The sequence below is a fragment of the Macaca thibetana genome, chromosome 14, assembly GCF_024542745.1.
Source record: "Macaca thibetana thibetana isolate TM-01 chromosome 14, ASM2454274v1, whole genome shotgun sequence".
In the NCBI taxonomy this organism is placed as follows: domain Eukaryota; kingdom Metazoa; phylum Chordata; class Mammalia; order Primates; family Cercopithecidae; genus Macaca; species Macaca thibetana.
Window position 1 is genome coordinate 92178432 of NC_065591.1, and position 17568 is coordinate 92195999.

Sequence of the window (17568 nt, forward strand, 5' to 3'; positions counted from 1 at the left end):
TATCACAGGGGTGGTTCCCCCATGTCGTTCTCCAGATTAGTAGTGAGTTCTCATGAGAACTGATGGTTTCATATGGGGCTCTTCCCACCCTGGCTCTCTCTCTCCTGCCACCATGTGAAGAAGGACATGTTTGCTTCCCTTTTCTCCATGATTATAAGTTTCCTGAGGCCTCCCCATTCATGAAGAACTGTGAGTCAATTAAACTTCATAAATTACCCAGTCTCAGGTATGTCTATAGCAGTGTGAAAATTGACTTATAAATAAGTCATGGGCTTAAACGAGTCATTTTAACTTTTGGGGGGTTTGTTCTTTGATCTGTAAATGAAGTTTTACTGGCTAAGTTCTACTCTCTCAACTATCTTAAGTCTAAGAATTCATTTCTAGCTTTTTGCAACTATTGTGACACACTCTGATCAGTTATCCTCCATTCTTCTCTCCAGATTCATTCTCTACCCTTCAGTACTCTCACCATGCCCCAAGAGACTGACCCCTAAGAAATACATCATTGGGCTCCATTGTCCCTGGGAATGGGGCAGTGAAAGTGATAAAGAGGAGTGAGGTCTTAGTATTTATTTCCTGGCTTCCTACAAGTACACAACACATTAAGGGGAAAAATTATTGAATTTGTGGAAGGAGAGGAAGGACATGCTATGGACTGAACTGTGTCCTTCCAAAATGCATATGTTGAAGCCCTAACCCTCAATGTAACTGTATTTGAGGTAGGGCTTTTAAGAAGTAATTAAAGTTAATTGTGTTCATAAGGATAGGCTCCCAATCCATAGAACTGGTGATGTTTTAGAAAAGGAAGATAAACCTCTCTCTGTCTCTCTCTGCCACACATACGCACTGAGGAAAGGCCACGTGAGCACACAGTGAGAAGGCAGCAATCTGTAAGCCAGGAAGACAGCCCTTACCCAAACCCAACCATTCTTACGCCTGATTTTGGACTGTCCAGTCTCCAGAATTGTAAAGAAAGAAATTTCTGTTGTTAATGCAATCTAGAAATCAGAGATCACTAAATAATATCGCAATGGGTAAATAGATGGTACTTCCAGGCAAGCAGTCTATTTGTAAAGGTTTAAACTAAGTTGTGTAGTATCTGACAGTAAGCCAAACATAGATATGGAGGGTCCAGGCTGGGTGTGGTGGCTCACGCCTGTAATCCCAGCGCTTTGGGATGCCAAGAGGTACACTGTTTGAGCCCATCATGGGCAACATGGCAAAGTCCATCTCTACAAATAAATAAGTAACTAAATACAAAAATTAGCCAGGCATGGTGGTGCATGCCTGTAGTCCCAGCTACTCAGGAGGCTGAGGGGGGAGAATTGCTTGATCCCAGGAGGTTGAGGCTGCACTGAGCCATGATTATACCACTGCATTCCAACCTAGGTGACAGAGCACGACTTTGTCTCAAAAATAAATAAAAATAAAATGAAATAACAAATACAGGATCCAGAAAATGGCCCCGAAATCAAGATAGGCAACAAGAAGTCAATAATAAATTCTTGCAAGATAGGGGTAATCACAATGATATCCTACATGAACTGGGCTACTGGACAGATTCACAAAGCAGAGATTGCGTAACTAGGTGCAAGGTGAGAAGCAAGACATCTCCAGGGCTATACAGAAACTTATGGAGAAATCTAGAGACCAGGACATAAGTGTGACTTGATCCTGAATGCAAGAATGCTGATTTAAATTTCCAAAATCTCTCCCAGCCCCTAAAAACCTTCACCTCACTTCTCCCTTCACTCCCTTTCTTCAAGTCAAAGAATGTCTGAGCAGAATTAATCCCCATATATGAAAATTCTGTAATGTAAGAGCCACATGGTAACAGCAGAGGAGTGAAGACAAAGGGCCTGTATTGTAAGGAAGTATTAATTCAATATTAAATCATATAAGTAATTATGTGTGCAATAACCAGATATTGTAATGTAAATCACATTATCTAATCTGTATTTTTGTGAAGTTAAAAAAAAAATAAGCTCAGTTGTTAAGCATTTGCAATTTGATTCAGTAGACAGAATTTTGGAGAAATGACACTACCACTTAACAGACAAAAAACATTGTGGACTGTTTTTTCCATTTGTGTGTGTCTTCTATCACCTCTTTCAGCAGTGTTTTATAGTTCTCCTCATACAGATCTGTCACCTCCTTAGTTACATATAGTCCTAGGTATTTTAATTTTTTGCAGTTATTATAAATGGGACTATGTTCTTCATTTCACTCTTGCTTGTTGTGTATAGAAATGATATTGAGTTTTGTACATCAATTTTGTATCCTGTAACTTTAATGAAGTTGTTTATCAGTTCCAGGAGCCATTTGGCAGTCTTTAAGGTTTTCTAGGTATAGAATCATATTGTCAGCAAAGCTGGAAAAATCAGCATTATTAAAATGGCCATACTGCCCAAAACAATCTACAGATTCAATGCTATTCCTATCAAGCTGCCAATTTTTTTTTTTTATAGAACTAGAAAAACCTATTCTAAAATTCATATGACACCATAAAACAGCCCAAATAAGCAAAGCAATTCTAAGCAGAAAGTACAAAGCTGGAGACATCATATTACAGGGCTTCAAACTATAGTATAAGGTTACAGTAACTAAAACAGCATGGTAGTAGTACAAAAACAGGCACATAGACCAATGGAACTGAATAGAGAAACCAGAAATAAAGCTGCATACCTACAGTCATCTTACCAAAGCTGACAAAAATAAGTAATGAAAAAAGGACTTCTTAGTCAATGAATGGTGTTGGGATAGCTGACAAGTCATTTGCAAAAGAATGAAACTGGACCCCTACCTCTCATCATATACAATAATTAAAAATGGATTAAAAATGTAAATGTAAGATCTCAAAGTATAAGAATCCTAAAAGAAAAAATAGGAAACACCATTCTGGACATTGGCCTTGGGACATTTGTGATTAAGTCTTCAAAAGCTATTGCAACCACAACAAAAAAAAACATTGACAAGTGTGACCTAATTAAACTAAAGAGCTTCTACAGAGTAGAAGAAACTATCAGTGTAGTAAATAGTCTGCAGAATGGGAGAAAATATTCTCAAACTATGCACACGACAAAGGTCTAATATCCAGAATCTATGAGGAACATGAACAATTGAACAACTGAAAAACACCACCATTAAAAGAGCAAAACACATGAACAGGCACTTCTCACAGGAAGACATATAAGAGACCAGCCAGGTGCAGTGGCTCACTCCTGTAATCTCAGCACTTTGGGAGGCCAAGGTGAGCAAATCACTTGAGGCCAGGAGTTCAAGACCAGACTGGCCAACATGGTGAAACTATACCTCTATAAAAAATACAAAAATTAGCCAGGCATAGCAGGCCACAGAGGGCAAGGAGAGACCTGAGGCAGGAGGATCCCTTGTACCCCCTGGAGGTTGAGGCTGCAGTGAGCTGTGATTACACCACTGTACTCCATCCAGCTTGGGCGACAGAGTGAGATTCTGTCTTAAAACAACAACAGTAACAAAAAAAACAACAACAGTAACAAAACAGACAAGAAGTCAACAAACATATGAAAAAATGATCCACATTACTAATCATCGGAGAACTGCAAATCAAAGCCATAATGAGACACCATCTCACACCAGTGAAAATGGCTATTATTAAAAAGACAAAAACAACAGATACTGGTAAGGCTGTGGAGAAGAGGGAATGTTTACATACTGTTGGTGGGAATGTAAACTAGTTCAGCCACTATGGAAAGCAGTTTGGAGATTCCTCAAAGAATTTAAACTGCCATTCAACTGAGCAATCCCATTACTGGCTATATATCCAAAAGAAAATAAATAGTTCTACCAAAACGAAACATTCACTCATATGTTCATTGTAGTACTATTCACAATAACGAAGACATCGAGTCAACCCATGTACCCATCAATGGTGGATTATATAAAGAAAATGTGGTACATATACACTGTGGAATACTAGCCAGCCATAAAAATGAACGAGAACATGTCCTTTGCAACAACATGGATGCAACTGGAGGCCATTATCCAAAGCTAATTAACACGGAAACAGAAAACCAAATACCACATGTTCTCACGCTTAAGTGCGAGGTAAACAATGCGAACTCATGGACATTAAAATGGCGACAATAAAAACTGAGGACTACTAAAGGAAAAACTAACTATTGGGTACTGTGCTTTACCCTGGGTGACAGGATCATATACCCACCCAGGTAACAAACCTGCACATGTATCCCCTAGATCTAAAATAAAAGTTAAAATTATAAAATAAAAAAAAAAGTTGTGGTACACAAAATCCTGCATCCCCAAATGGATCAGGGGCCTAAAGTACAGGGCATTCATGAACGATCTTTAATAGTTTATGTAAATGTTGCCTCCTGTCAGTAAGACAGCACTCATCTTAAATCAAAAACTGTAACACAGTGTCTGTGATACATTTATTTCTTTAAAGGAAGTAAACTTTTAAGCCAAACTTCTTACCTGCTAGATTAGAATTCACTCCAGTCAGTAAAATCCACATATTTTCAAGATATTAACAATCAGCATAAATTATAGTAAGTTAAATAAATGTCAACCATCTGTAATTCTTACAAGAGGATGCTTGTTTGTTTACAAAAAGTATAATTTTTGCTTTCTAATACATTGTTTTGTAGCATAGGCACCTTTGGGGTTGAAATGGAATAAATTTCATTTCATTTTCACAGCAAATGAATGCTATATAATGAATAGAACTTTTCATCGACAATCTTAAACGCATTACATTACTCTTAAGGGGCATTGTGTATTTCAAATATTTTAAGCTAGCATCTCTCCTAGACTTAAACGACAAAATGAAATTCAGCATTTCTAGTTTGGCTTTTTTCTAAATTTGTCTTCCTTCTTACACATCATAAATCAAGTTTGATCCATACTGGAAACCATATGATATTTTCAAACTGATATATTTATTAATGAAAATATGTAAGTATAATTTCATGGACAGTTTTTCTCAGCAGCCTAAAATCTAGTATCGATTGTTATGAAGTTCAATGCTGTAAATAACCATGAGCTCTGGTTAGCTGGCAAATTTGAAAACACATTTTAAAATAACACAAAGAATGTTGACTAAACATTAGGTCATTATTTCTAAATCTTAAATAGTTTAATATTATCACATTTCCATTGAAAAAATTGTCCTTCTTAGAATTAGGAGGATCCAATTTTAGGATTTTTAAGTTCACAAGGGCTACTGGTTCTTACCCAAAGCTAGTGGCATATTGACTAAAACCACAACAGCCGTGTCTATTATGTTTCAGGTTGCTGGAGTAGGTCGATGCACTGGTGAAATAATAGGTTATGTTTCTGGAGCATAGACGGGAGAAAAGGACAAAAGTACTAATTAAATTTGAAATCTGTATAATCCTGGAATGATGAATACATAGGAGACTAGGGTAATTCCAAATGTCAGCCTTATTTTCACTGAACTTCTAAAAATTTTTAATAATGCTTTAATTTCTCACCTTCATATGAAAGTGAAGGTCCAGTTTTAACAAAGGTCTTGAAAGAGCCCAAATGCAAACTTAGATATAATATTCTTATGTTTAAAAAGTGCAGTGTAAGCAGCCCATACTCTTGCTACTCTGGTGACAACACAGAACTGCCATAAATCATCTCTTGGCTGTATACAATTAATTTTGTGTTCTGTAGTTGTCCTCCTCTATGTTTTTATGCTTTTTTTTTTATATATATATATTTGACTTTTGAGGTCACTCTTGGTTTTAGGTGAAACATCCAAGCTTAATATTAAAATATCACTGGGTGATATTGTAGTAACAAGTTCTAATAACCAAACTCAGGGTCACCCTTTCTGCAAGTTTTAAAATTAACTGTCAAAAAAATGTCAAAAGAAAAATATCTTGTAACTCCTTAACCTTTTTGAATATAAGAAGATTTAAGTAAGTTTATTATACTTCTTGAAAAGCAAAATATTTCTACTATCACTGCCTATTTTCACAGTGATGCTTTATCTTATTTATTATCACCCTAGAAATGGTTTTAGACTTCATCATTGGTTCTTAATATTTAGCTGATTGCAGTAAAACAGAAAAAAAAAAAAACTTTTTTAAAATAATTTTCAGAATAGCTATTCTTCCAGACGGGAGTCTACGGATCCTAAATGCTTCTAAATCAGATGAGGGAAAGTACGTTTGCCGAGGGGAAAATGTCTTTGGTTCCGCTGAAATTATAGCTTCGCTGTCTGTAAAAGGTAAGACAACACGGGTAAATGTTTTACTGCCATAGTCTCATGGTCTTATCAGAAAGAGACTAAATATAATATGAATGCATATATCTTTGGACTTAAGTGTGTGCATGCTCCTGTTTATAAAATACATTGCAAGCATAGAACTAAAACAGCCAAATTGTTACTTTCCACCATTTAGGGTACCAAAAGGGAAGGAACCTCTTATTGGCAGAAATTTTATTTTGCTTTGAATAAAATTTCTGAGAGAATGAGGCAAGCTTTCTGAAGTTTTAGTCAGTATCTCAAAATTTAAAAGTATGCCAACAGTATAAAAACATTTTTCCTCTACCAAGAATAACTTTAGCATCAATCAGTAATGTTACTCTATTATCAATTCAACTAGGGATTTAGGGCAGAAAGGAGCAGCAGCAGGAGGATATGATGGAGCATTGGTATAGGACTTCGCATTAGATAAACTCATTCCAGGGCTGGCTGTTGATGTCTGTATCAATGAAATTTTATATGCCTTTATTTTATATAAGAAATATTAATATTACTGCTTATGTGTTTCCATTCATTTTCTAGTTCTAAAATGAGCTCGATTTCAAGCCTAGAATATTCTGTTGAGGCTCTATGTCATTGTTTAGTGATACAAAATCTGTCTTAGGCATTCCCTTCAGATGTTTTTCCCAATGTATCTTTAACTGTTTTCATTGTGCGCATATCATATGGCAAACCACACTCCGGCCATAAAAATATAAAAATATTATTTTTTTCTATCTTTAAAATAAAAATGTAATTAAAATAACCAGTCCTTTGATATTTGAGAAGAGAGAACATCAAGAATGAAAAGAACAAAATTTAAAATATACCTTCATTTATACAATGCATTACTGGACTTAAACGCAGTCTTTAGTTCTTATTCCTTCTGTGTGCTAGTCGGTCCATTTTATAAGGCAATACTAGATAAAAAGACAATTTTAATATAACAACAAAAATGTTATTTTCTTAATCATGAGTTTAATTATTTACTCAGAACACTCCAATCCCCACAAAATTTAAACTACAGTGTACTGCATTTATCTGTCTTCTCTGATGAGGCCAGAACTTAGAATGCCATATGGAATATTTGACTTCCAGAATGTTAATACTTACAGTGACATTCCTGTCCCAGAATTGCACTTTTTTCTCAGTGACTGCTTAGAAGGATGTGGAACATTAAAGGATCTGATCAGTGGTTATGAGTGGTGTTTCATCAGACTGCACTGTTGCAAAAAATAGACCTAGAATAGGAAATTTAAGCCAATTGTTAATTAAGCCAATTGTTAATCACTGTTAATTGTCTTGTATCTATGACCAGTAATCTAATTAGGAAAGAAAATAAAACCAAAATCTTAATCTTCATCACCTCTCTACTATATTCAAAACACATTATAATGTAATCAGCTACACTAACTTAACTCTTAAATGTAAAGCCTGTATTAACCTTTATTTGTTCAAAGTTGCTCTAAACCCAGTAAAAAAATGTGTCTATTTTTAAATTTTAACTGAATCATGAAGAAGTTAAACATAAACATTGTTTTCTCAAAAAACATTTCCATTCAGCGTTTCTACTGTTCTTTTTGTATCTCAATTAAGCCATCTACAATACTGCAAAGGTACAAAAAGAGGTACCTTCTGCTGATTATGAAATACTTTTCTACTCCTAAAAGCTTCCTGTCAAGTGTAAAGCAAATACAAGGTGGTGTCGTTGTAGTATTATATTTTTATCTCTGTTAAGATAGTTATTTGCAGGAAGGTGCTTTCTATTGCCCTGTAGCCTCCTCTCATCTTTAAAGAAGTGAAACCTCCCTAAATTCTTTCTGAAACATAAAACATTTTTATTGTAAAAATTCTTTCATTTACTTAATGATCCTTGAAAGTGGTCAGAGAAGCTACAGCCTCTTCTTTTTTTCTTTTTTTTTTTTTTTTTTTTTTTTTTTTTTTTGAGACGGAGTCTCGCTGTGTCTCCCAGGCTGGAGTGCAGTGGCGTGATCTCGGCTCACTGCAAGCTCCGCCTCCCGGGTTCACGCCATTCTCCCGCCTCAGCCTCCCAAGTAGCTGAGACTACAGGCGCCCGCCACCACGCCCGGCTAGTTTTTTGTATTTTTAGTAGAGACGGGGTTTCACCATGTTAGCCAGGATAGTCCCGATCTCCTGACCTCGTGATCCACCCGCCTCGGCCTCCCAAAGTGCTGGGATTACAGGCTTGAGCCACCGCGCCCGGCCTACCTCTTCTTTTTTTCTAATGTTCCTCCTTCCATAAAGTCAAATGCTGCTTCTAATTAGGTAGTCTCTTGTCTTTTTAAAATCCAAGTTACCTTCTTAATAGGAATAGAGGCTCTTAAATCATGTGTCCCCTACAAAAGCATGGTAATACGCCCTAGCATCCAAAAGCTAATATTTTACTTAATAATTATTTATTTAAAGATGTAAAAAATCAGGTATATGTATCTGCAGCAACTGTATTGTAAAGATTTTTTCTTTTCTCAATTATTTAACGTAAAATATAACATATGGTAACACAACAGGTTAATTATGTTAATTAATGTATTTTTATTTCTATAGAACCTACAAGGATAGAACTTACTCCTAAAAGAACAGAATTGACAGTGGGAGAAAGCATTGTTCTTAACTGCAAAGCAATTCACGATGCTAGTTTGGATGTCACTTTCTACTGGACTCTGAAAGGACAGCCTATTGATTTTGAGGAAGAAGGTGGACATTTTGAAAGCATCAGGGCCGTAAGTGAATACACTTTTCTTCTTTTAGTAATGATAACTTTAGAAATGTTGAATCAAATGTAAGACCTCGCTTAGCTATGAAATGCTAAGAAAAAAAAAAAAAACAGGACAGAAATCAGCTTGATAAAAACAATCACTTTCTTCCATTTTTTATGTTATGTCAAACTGAAAGTAATGCGTAATTATTTTAAAACCACCAGTAAAAAACTGAGAATTCCTCATTATGTAAATCTGGTTTCTTTGCCACTTTTATTTAATATTGACAATACTTCTTAAAAGTTATGTTGTTAAAGTGGCGATTGCATTATTTAAAGCATCATTAACAGTTATTATGATACAATAAACAAATAAAATGCCTGCCTGTCCTTCTCCTCAAGAACAGTAATTTTTGGAATTTCTTTAATGTCTCACATTTATAAAGATAAAACACGCAACTCATAGTCATAAATGCACATTAGCCTTAAGTCAGTATTCAAAGATATACTCATTTTTTCCCTAATATCTTCTTTTATACTGTGTACCTACTTGGCAATCAACCAAATGCAGTGGGAAATCTTTTGAACCAAATCCTACAGAACCATCACAGTGCTTTAACTCTAGAGAAGTGAAAAGAGGCCCCTTCCCTCCATCGACTTGTCTAAAATGTAATAGAGTAACATAATGACAGAGGGAGGAGAAAGACAGATGGAACCGGGGTGGTGGAAAAAGAGAGACTTTGGCTGGAATCTTCCTTCTATATCGGCTAAAGAGATGGAGCCAAATACAATTTTTGCCTACAAATTGGATTGAAAATGCTGTTGCATACTTATTACTATCAGTTGATTTGTCCCTAAACACTTTGAGAAGCATTGGAAAACCATAGCTCTAGTGAGCCCAAGTATGTAAACTCATTTTCAATTGGATTTTATTTTAAAGGTTATGGGATACAAGGGAAAAAAAAAAAAAAGCCCTAAATCCAAAGTCAGGAATTCTCTGGATCGAGTCCCAGCTTCATCTCTAATCAGCTGTGTAACATAAAGCCAGTCACATGATTTGCCTGGGCATTAATTTCTGGAGAAATAAAGTGAAAAAGTTATACTAGATAATTTCTAAGATAGCTTCTCACTTTAGAATTTGGTAAATGTATATTACTAGAAGAGTAAAGATGAGCTCTCTTTGTTGCATTTTCCAATGTAACAAAAATTAGCCACTTTCTTCAAAACTATTCCTTTCTTTCAATAGGAGAGAGTATATAAATAAGAAACAATTGCCAACTACCTTGTTCACCATCTCATTAAATGAGCTAATTTTAATTGTTCATGTCCAAGTTATATGTAAAATATTTAGATTGTGTTAAATTAAACACATTTTGCTCTGCTTTGTGGTTTTCCTTCTTCCTTTATCTTGGGTTGATCATTCCTTCCTACAATATTGTTCCTACAAATTTTGTAACATGGATGATGCAAAATGGACCAAGAAAATTTAATTTTAAAATATCACATTTTTATAAAAAATTCCGTAAGAAAATATCTTCTTAGGATTGTCTGCAAACATCCATTTTGAGTGATCACATATATAAAGCAAAAATATGTCCAAAAATAAATAGCCCCCTTCTTATAAGTAATCCCCCTCTTTATTTTAAAATACCAATAGAAAAATTAATGCACCTGGTGAAGTTACATGAATTATTGTTTTTGTCTCTTAGACATAGATATATTTAGGTTGATGTCATTCATTTGTGGCAATAAATCCTTTTTTCCATAAAGTTAGCAGTTAAGAACATCTACTGTGTTCTTCTTTGTATATATGCTTTCCTTGCCCCAGAGAGCACAAAATGGACTCCTTATTCCATGCAAGCCCATATAATTACAACCCAATTTGAAATCAGGCTTTGGATTAGAGACAGTAACAATAAACTCTGAGACAGAAGAAGAAAGCAAATTATGGTACTGAGAAGGGAGAAAAACATTTAGTTTTAAGGTACATAGCCAAAATATACTTTTAGTATGCATATGTACTTTAAAATAGATGGAAGCTTCAAAACTATAGCGTGTATAAGAAATTATCTATCAATCACCTTTCTCTCAGTTACTTCAAACACTGAGTTTTGGCTGGCTTTAAGGACACACACCAGAGAAAATACCATTGTATGACAATAAAAAGGTAAAGAATGGAAAGAACAACATTCTATTTCCCTTCTGCCCTTCTCCATGTAAAATATGTCTGGAAAATAATGCTTTAGGAGAAAACATATAAAAATGTTATAAAGAAAGGAGATTTGAGAGGTCTTCTGGGCTTGCGGATACCTTCTTTTTGTGAGACCAAGGATAGACTCTAGGAGTCAGAGGGACAGGATGGGGCTGAGAAGAGAGCCAAGAGGGGTGACTCAAGACCTGCTCCGAGTTTCCAAGAAGAGTCATTGAAGAATCTTGAAAGATCTCCTAAGGTGTCTAACCTATCCCAGCAGCGTAAAAAAAATAAAAATGGGATTTAGGGACTTAAGCAGAAATAGAGTGTGCTGATGACTGGAGCACTGTCTAGGCTAACTGTCCTAGGACAGAACCCTGCCAGTGGGTGAGTGAATGAGGATGAATCAGAAGAAAAACACATTACCACTGCATGAGGTAACATAAACTAACTAAACCTCTCAAGTGGGAAAAAGATATAACAATATTTCGTATCTTGTAGATGCCAAAATATGACTTAATGATGTTCCCTATTTTTCAATTAGTTGTACTGTTATCTTTTATTCACAGACATTAGTTTGTAGATAAAGCTGTAGTCAATTATTTTACCTAGCCTTCATATGCAATCTATATACAATGTACATTGTATACATCTATATACATATACATCTATATACAATGCACATTGTTATGTTTTAAAATAGATGATTGCTTTGAACTGCATTTCAACACGGTACATAAACATATGATCATATCAGGCTAAAAAATAATATTGCTTTAAATTAAAAATTATGTTTAAATTAAAATATGAATAATGAAAATGCTTCTACTATTTATGTTGCCCTCTTAGGCCATGTTTTACAATTCAGCATTTTGATTAATTTGGAGCGAATCCATTATTGAAGTCACCGTTGAAAGGGGAGAAGCAATCAATTAGTACATAAACATTTGATCCAATTCATTCAAATCCTTTTTGTTTTTGGCAAATTTTATGAATAAACTGAATATAATAAACTAGTTTTAAATCGTTTTAATTCTACAAGCAAAGTGCTGTTGGGGGATGGGGATCCAAAATAAAAGGCATAGCCCTTCACACCTAAGAGAGCTCCATTGAAGGGTAGAAATTGCAGGATGGGCTGTGATCTGCTATAACAGAGCTACACCAGAGAACTATGTGCATACAGCTGTTACAAGGGGTTGGTATTTGAAATGGACCTGGCTGGGAAAGATTTCACCAGGTGCCCAGGAGAAACTGCATTTCAGACAGAGTGAGCAGGTCAGGCAAACACAGAAGGGCAGAAGAGCTTAGTGTGTGTTTTGGGAACAGTGAGGAACCAGTGAGGGTGTATAGTAGACAATAAATCAATATTTGTTGAATAAGTTTAAAGGAAAGCAGCAGAGGCCTCAAAGGCACTGATTTCTGAGCTGTAAAATTTGATTTGTATTTTGAGCACAACAGGGATTCACATGATTCAGATTTGGCTTTGGGAAGATAATTCTGACAGCTGTGTGGAGCAGGGGTTGACTAGTTTGTGGATTTTACATTCAGTGTAGACCTGTTAAGTACAGATTATAATAAGGAGATAATCATTGTAAGTGTTGACCTTAAATAACCATCCTGTAACTAAATAAAAGCATTTACTATTGTGTCTTGACATGAGAGTTTATGCTGGTCAGAGGTCTACAAGAACCTCTGATTCCTCTCGGGATGTCTGAATAGCATCTGAGCTATTGAGCATTGCCATGTGGCCCCAGAGCCACAGTCTTCATGGAGGACTGTGGTGAGCCACTGTTTTCCAGTGACTTGAAATCCTCTAATTATTCATATAGGAGATAAGAAAGTTTCTATCCTTACAATGCATAAAGAAGTGTTACACTGAATATCATGGTGGCCTGCAATTTGCTGCTTTTTTAACAGAGAAAAATATCTCATGCATTTGTCGTCAGAATGGTCCACTAGAGAAGAACTGCCCTTTTCATTGTGAACTTGATAAATTGCAACCAAATAGGCAACTGAGCCAAAGTGCTATATAGCTGCATGGTCCTTCACATTTACCCAGTTCTCTGGTTATAGCAATACATGTAGGAAGGCGGAATGGGAATTTTGAACCCATTTTTAATGAGGAAACTAAAGAATAAGACTTTTCCAGGCCACATAAATTGGGGTAATAAGATTCAGTATCATGTGATTTTTAAACTACACATTTGTTCACTCTCCTTTATAAAGCTAACTCTCTCCATATTCATTGACCACTTATGTGTTCAGCCTTTGTCTATAAACTGTGGGAAATAAAAATAAAAGGAAGGTTTGATTCCAGTCTTCAGTAAACATAAAGATAATGCAAGACATTAAGCAATTCAAGAAAAATATGACCATAAAAACAATTACTAACTTTTAAAATCACAGTCAAATTTTGTTGAAGACTAGGAAGGAAAGAGATTAATGTGACATTTTATGATTGTGGAGAAAAGCTAAATAAATAATTGAACACCTATGCGCCAAACACTGAGCTAAGATAGATAGATAGTGTATGTATATCTGTCTAGGCACACACACACACATGCACACACACACAATAGCTCACTGATTCTTCTTAACAACCATAGGAAGTAATGTTATTTGGGGAAATCATGCTACCTGACCTAGACCTCAGCAAGTAGAATTAGAATAGTCAAAGCAGAAAAAAGAAAGGCAATCTAAGGTGAGAAAAGATATTGTATCTTAGGGTTGTGCTGGATCATACAGATTATTGAGTTTGGCCTAGGCTGTTATCTAGAAGTCTCTTTCAGTATCATTAGTTCATGTCCTAACCCTTTCAGTGATGAGGATTCACTCCTCTAAAGTTCATTTCATTACCAGTCACTTCTGAATGTCAGAAGGTTGGAAAGTAGGAGTAACTATGATCACCTGTATGCCAAGCATGAGACTCATAAAGAAACATGTCTGATTCATATGCAGAATTTTTGTGGAGTATTAGGTGAATAGAAAGAATATAAACCCCTTAGTGCCTTGAGAATTTTATATTAGCTGAAAAGCTCTAGCCTATATTAATTTTATTATTACAGATACTTCTATTCCTAGTTTATCTTCTTCAGAATTAGCAATTTCCTAAGGAGTAAAAGTCTTAGAACACAGCGAGTGCTCAATTGGCAACATTCTGTTTCCTGATTGATAAATATTAATTGTGTAAAAATCAATGGAATCCTTGGGTATACTGTCAGTTTACTAAGGCACAAAGCTGTAAGGGTTTCATGAGCAAATGCTTCTTCCTCTTCTTCATCAACTTGGCATGCGAAGCCCGGGAGCCGTTTCACCACTAAACAGGAAGTGCATGAAAGGGCGGAAGATCTAACAAAGGCTCACAGTCTCTTAGACTCATTATGTTTCCTATTAACATTCACACTTTCATGTAATATGGTCCCGTCGACTCTGAGCGCTACCCTTTCCCTATCTCACTAAGGGCCTATCTTTTCTCATCAGTTCAGATCCTACCTCCTGGTTCTTTGTCCTGCTCTGAACACTGGCAACCTAGTAATCCACCCATTTTCTATTCCAACCTCCTGACCACCACATATTTGCTGTATTACTGTTCCCTCCCAATCTTTCACCTAACTTTAAAAATTGTAATTTTAATTGGTCAGAAACATACAGTAACCATCAACCAAAACTTGGGGACCCTCACAAAGAAAGGTTACCTTCAAAGGTTTTAGAATATTCAGACTATCCCAGAAAAGTGCACCATATTCATTCTCCCTGACTTGTCTGTGCTAAAAAATGTGCCTCCACTCACTATCTTCTCAAAGTAGAAATCATTCCCAAAGCAAATAAGAATGTCCATCTTTTTTTAGTATGTATATATGTTCACATAGTTTATGAATATGACCAACATATGCCATTTAATTCTGTGAGTCTATAATATTTTGTGTATTGATAAACTGCGGGAATCCTAAAAGCAAGGGCTAATAAGTAATTTTATTTTTCACCACTTTGTACTAAGAATGTCCATAAAATAGCCATTCAGCCAATCCTGGTTCAATAAAAACAAAACCTGATATAAAGCATTTTCTCTGCTTAGCCAACTGCTACATTATTTCAGAGGTTTTAATATAATTAAATACTGCATAAAATTCTGCTAAAATCTGTTTTCATAACAGAATAATTTGTTTCCTTGCTTTTTTACTTTTTATACAAAATTGGAATATCACATTAGCACAGTTTGGAATTAAATGAAAGGTGACTGCCTTAATGACATCTAAGACAGTCTGTTATTGGGAGACCCTTCCTTACTTCCTGTGGGTCCCAGGGCAGTCAGGATTGGAAAGTAGTGCTTTATTGATTGTCCATCTCCATTTGACTCTAATTAGCAGATTTTCCCACAGAGCAAAATGTGAAGTGTGCCTCTTCACTTTCTGTAGATTGTCAAAATTAGTAAAATCAGGTAATGTCTTCAAGATGTCACATATAAAAAGACAGGCTTAGCCATCCAATTCATATGCTGCACTTTGTTCATCTAAATATAATGTACCAAAACAAACTTCCTATATTGTGGTAGGTATACAGAGCATTTTTATTAATTTGGAAGTTCCATTTTTGATAGCTGTTTTATCTTTATGACAGGTTTCATAACATTATGTGTGCTATGAATAGTTACTAGTATCTTTGCAAATTTTTATTGTGGTGTAGAACTGGAGGCTTTTGTTATTATTGTCAGAGATAGTATAAAGCTTTTTCATGGAGAAAGGCAATTTTCATTGTGGGCATGCTGGGAAATATTAGATCAATACCTTGGATTCTGTAATCTCTGAGGGGATAAGAGTACCATAATTCCCAGAGACAGCTAGGATATTTTAGGTTATTGGATAGAAAAAAAAGTGAAGAATGAGAAAAAGAAGACACTCTTTACTCCTTAGTAGAATTTGCTCTCCTAGGTTGTAAATTTCAAAAGTTAAATATGCTTCTAGTTTAGTAACTCCAGAAATTTTAAAAATGCTTACATGTATCTAGGACTGTATATGTTTTCTCTTTTTGAGGTTTTGTTTTTTTCCAGTGTTGTTTTTCCATTTCATACCTATATAAACACAGACTAGTTTTTAATAATCCTATATTCTCACTGAGTTGGTTGTTTTTAATCCAACAAAAACATGAATTTATCTGTAATGAAGTGCCTATGATTGGGAAATGTGATCACTGGTTGGCCACAGTGGGTTGTTGCACTCACTGTTGTTAACTTTGACAATAAAGTCAATCCGATGTATTTCCATGATGTTTATTAAACCAAATTCTCTCCTAACCCCAAGTTACTTTTGACAATGACTTACTTGGACATAGCAGTCTTTCTGATATTCATAATAAACTTCTCATGCAAATTTCTATTGATTATCCTGTAATTGTACATTGAAGAGCAATCAATGACTCCTGGTTTTAAAACTATTTTCCCTTTCCAATCTGACAGAAACTTTAGAAGGCAAAAACAAGTCTTAATTATATATATGCTATAAAAAGTTTAGAATGAGTGAATAACCAAATAAATGAATAATATCAGATCCATTCTTTATAACATTATCACTTTCCACTTATATCAAATGTTCAAGTTACCGAAATGAGTACTTAAATTATGTTTGGTGCCTAATAACCATGTTTTCTCAGTATTCAACTTTACACATAATCAGTACTTTCTTTTATTTACATCTTAAGGGACTGCTGTTCACACCTTGATAATTTTTCATCATATCTCTACCTCTCTCTTGTTTTCCTTTACTTCTCTTTCACTATTCATATTACTCGTGAGCCTATTCCAATCAATTGAAATAGGAAGGATAAATAATGTGTCAACTTTAACTGAAGATACCATAAGCCAGTGTAGTAGATGCTGTGATGTGTTGCCCAGATCCTCCCTTCAAGACTGAACCACTCCTTCCCCAAGCTATGGAGAATATTGGTGGCCGACAGCTCTCAGCAGTGTTCCACTTTGGGAATTGCCTTTAGTCAGAGAGAGTTATCTGGCTCAAGCGGTGCTCCATCCCAAGCTCATGCTGAATGCATACAGATGATTAGTGTATAGGGGTGATTATAAAGACCAGACCCCCTCCTCAGCTCCAGAATTACAGGTCTCACTTATTTAATGCCTAATAGATACCTGACAATATGCTAGACTTTTCAAATATTATTTCATTTACTTCCCTCAAATACGCTATGGTGTAGAAATTGTGTTACTGTTGTCATTGTTTGACAAAAGAAGAAAAAGAAATTTAGAAAGATAAACAACTTTCCCAAACTTAACTGTTGTATACAAGAGTTATCCAAACTAGGACTGAACTCCAATACATTATCATTTATCAGATCTAGAGATATCTAGAACTATTTAGCAAGATTACATTTTTAATTCCCTACTTAGTAAATTTA

The 17568-nt window shown here is 35.3% G+C and overlaps 1 protein-coding gene across 2 annotated transcripts in view; it reads left to right on the forward strand.

The window, feature by feature from the left end:
• Positions 1-17568, forward strand: part of CNTN5 (contactin 5) — a 1339954-nt gene that overhangs the window by 1167077 nt on the left and 155309 nt on the right. For both annotated transcript variants that reach the window (XM_050758026.1, XM_050758027.1), the window contains exons 14-15: positions 6114-6241; positions 8825-9000. In XM_050758026.1, coding sequence (XP_050613983.1) covers positions 6114-6241; positions 8825-9000 — 304 coding nt within the window. The remainder of the gene's footprint in view (positions 1-6113; positions 6242-8824; positions 9001-17568) is intronic.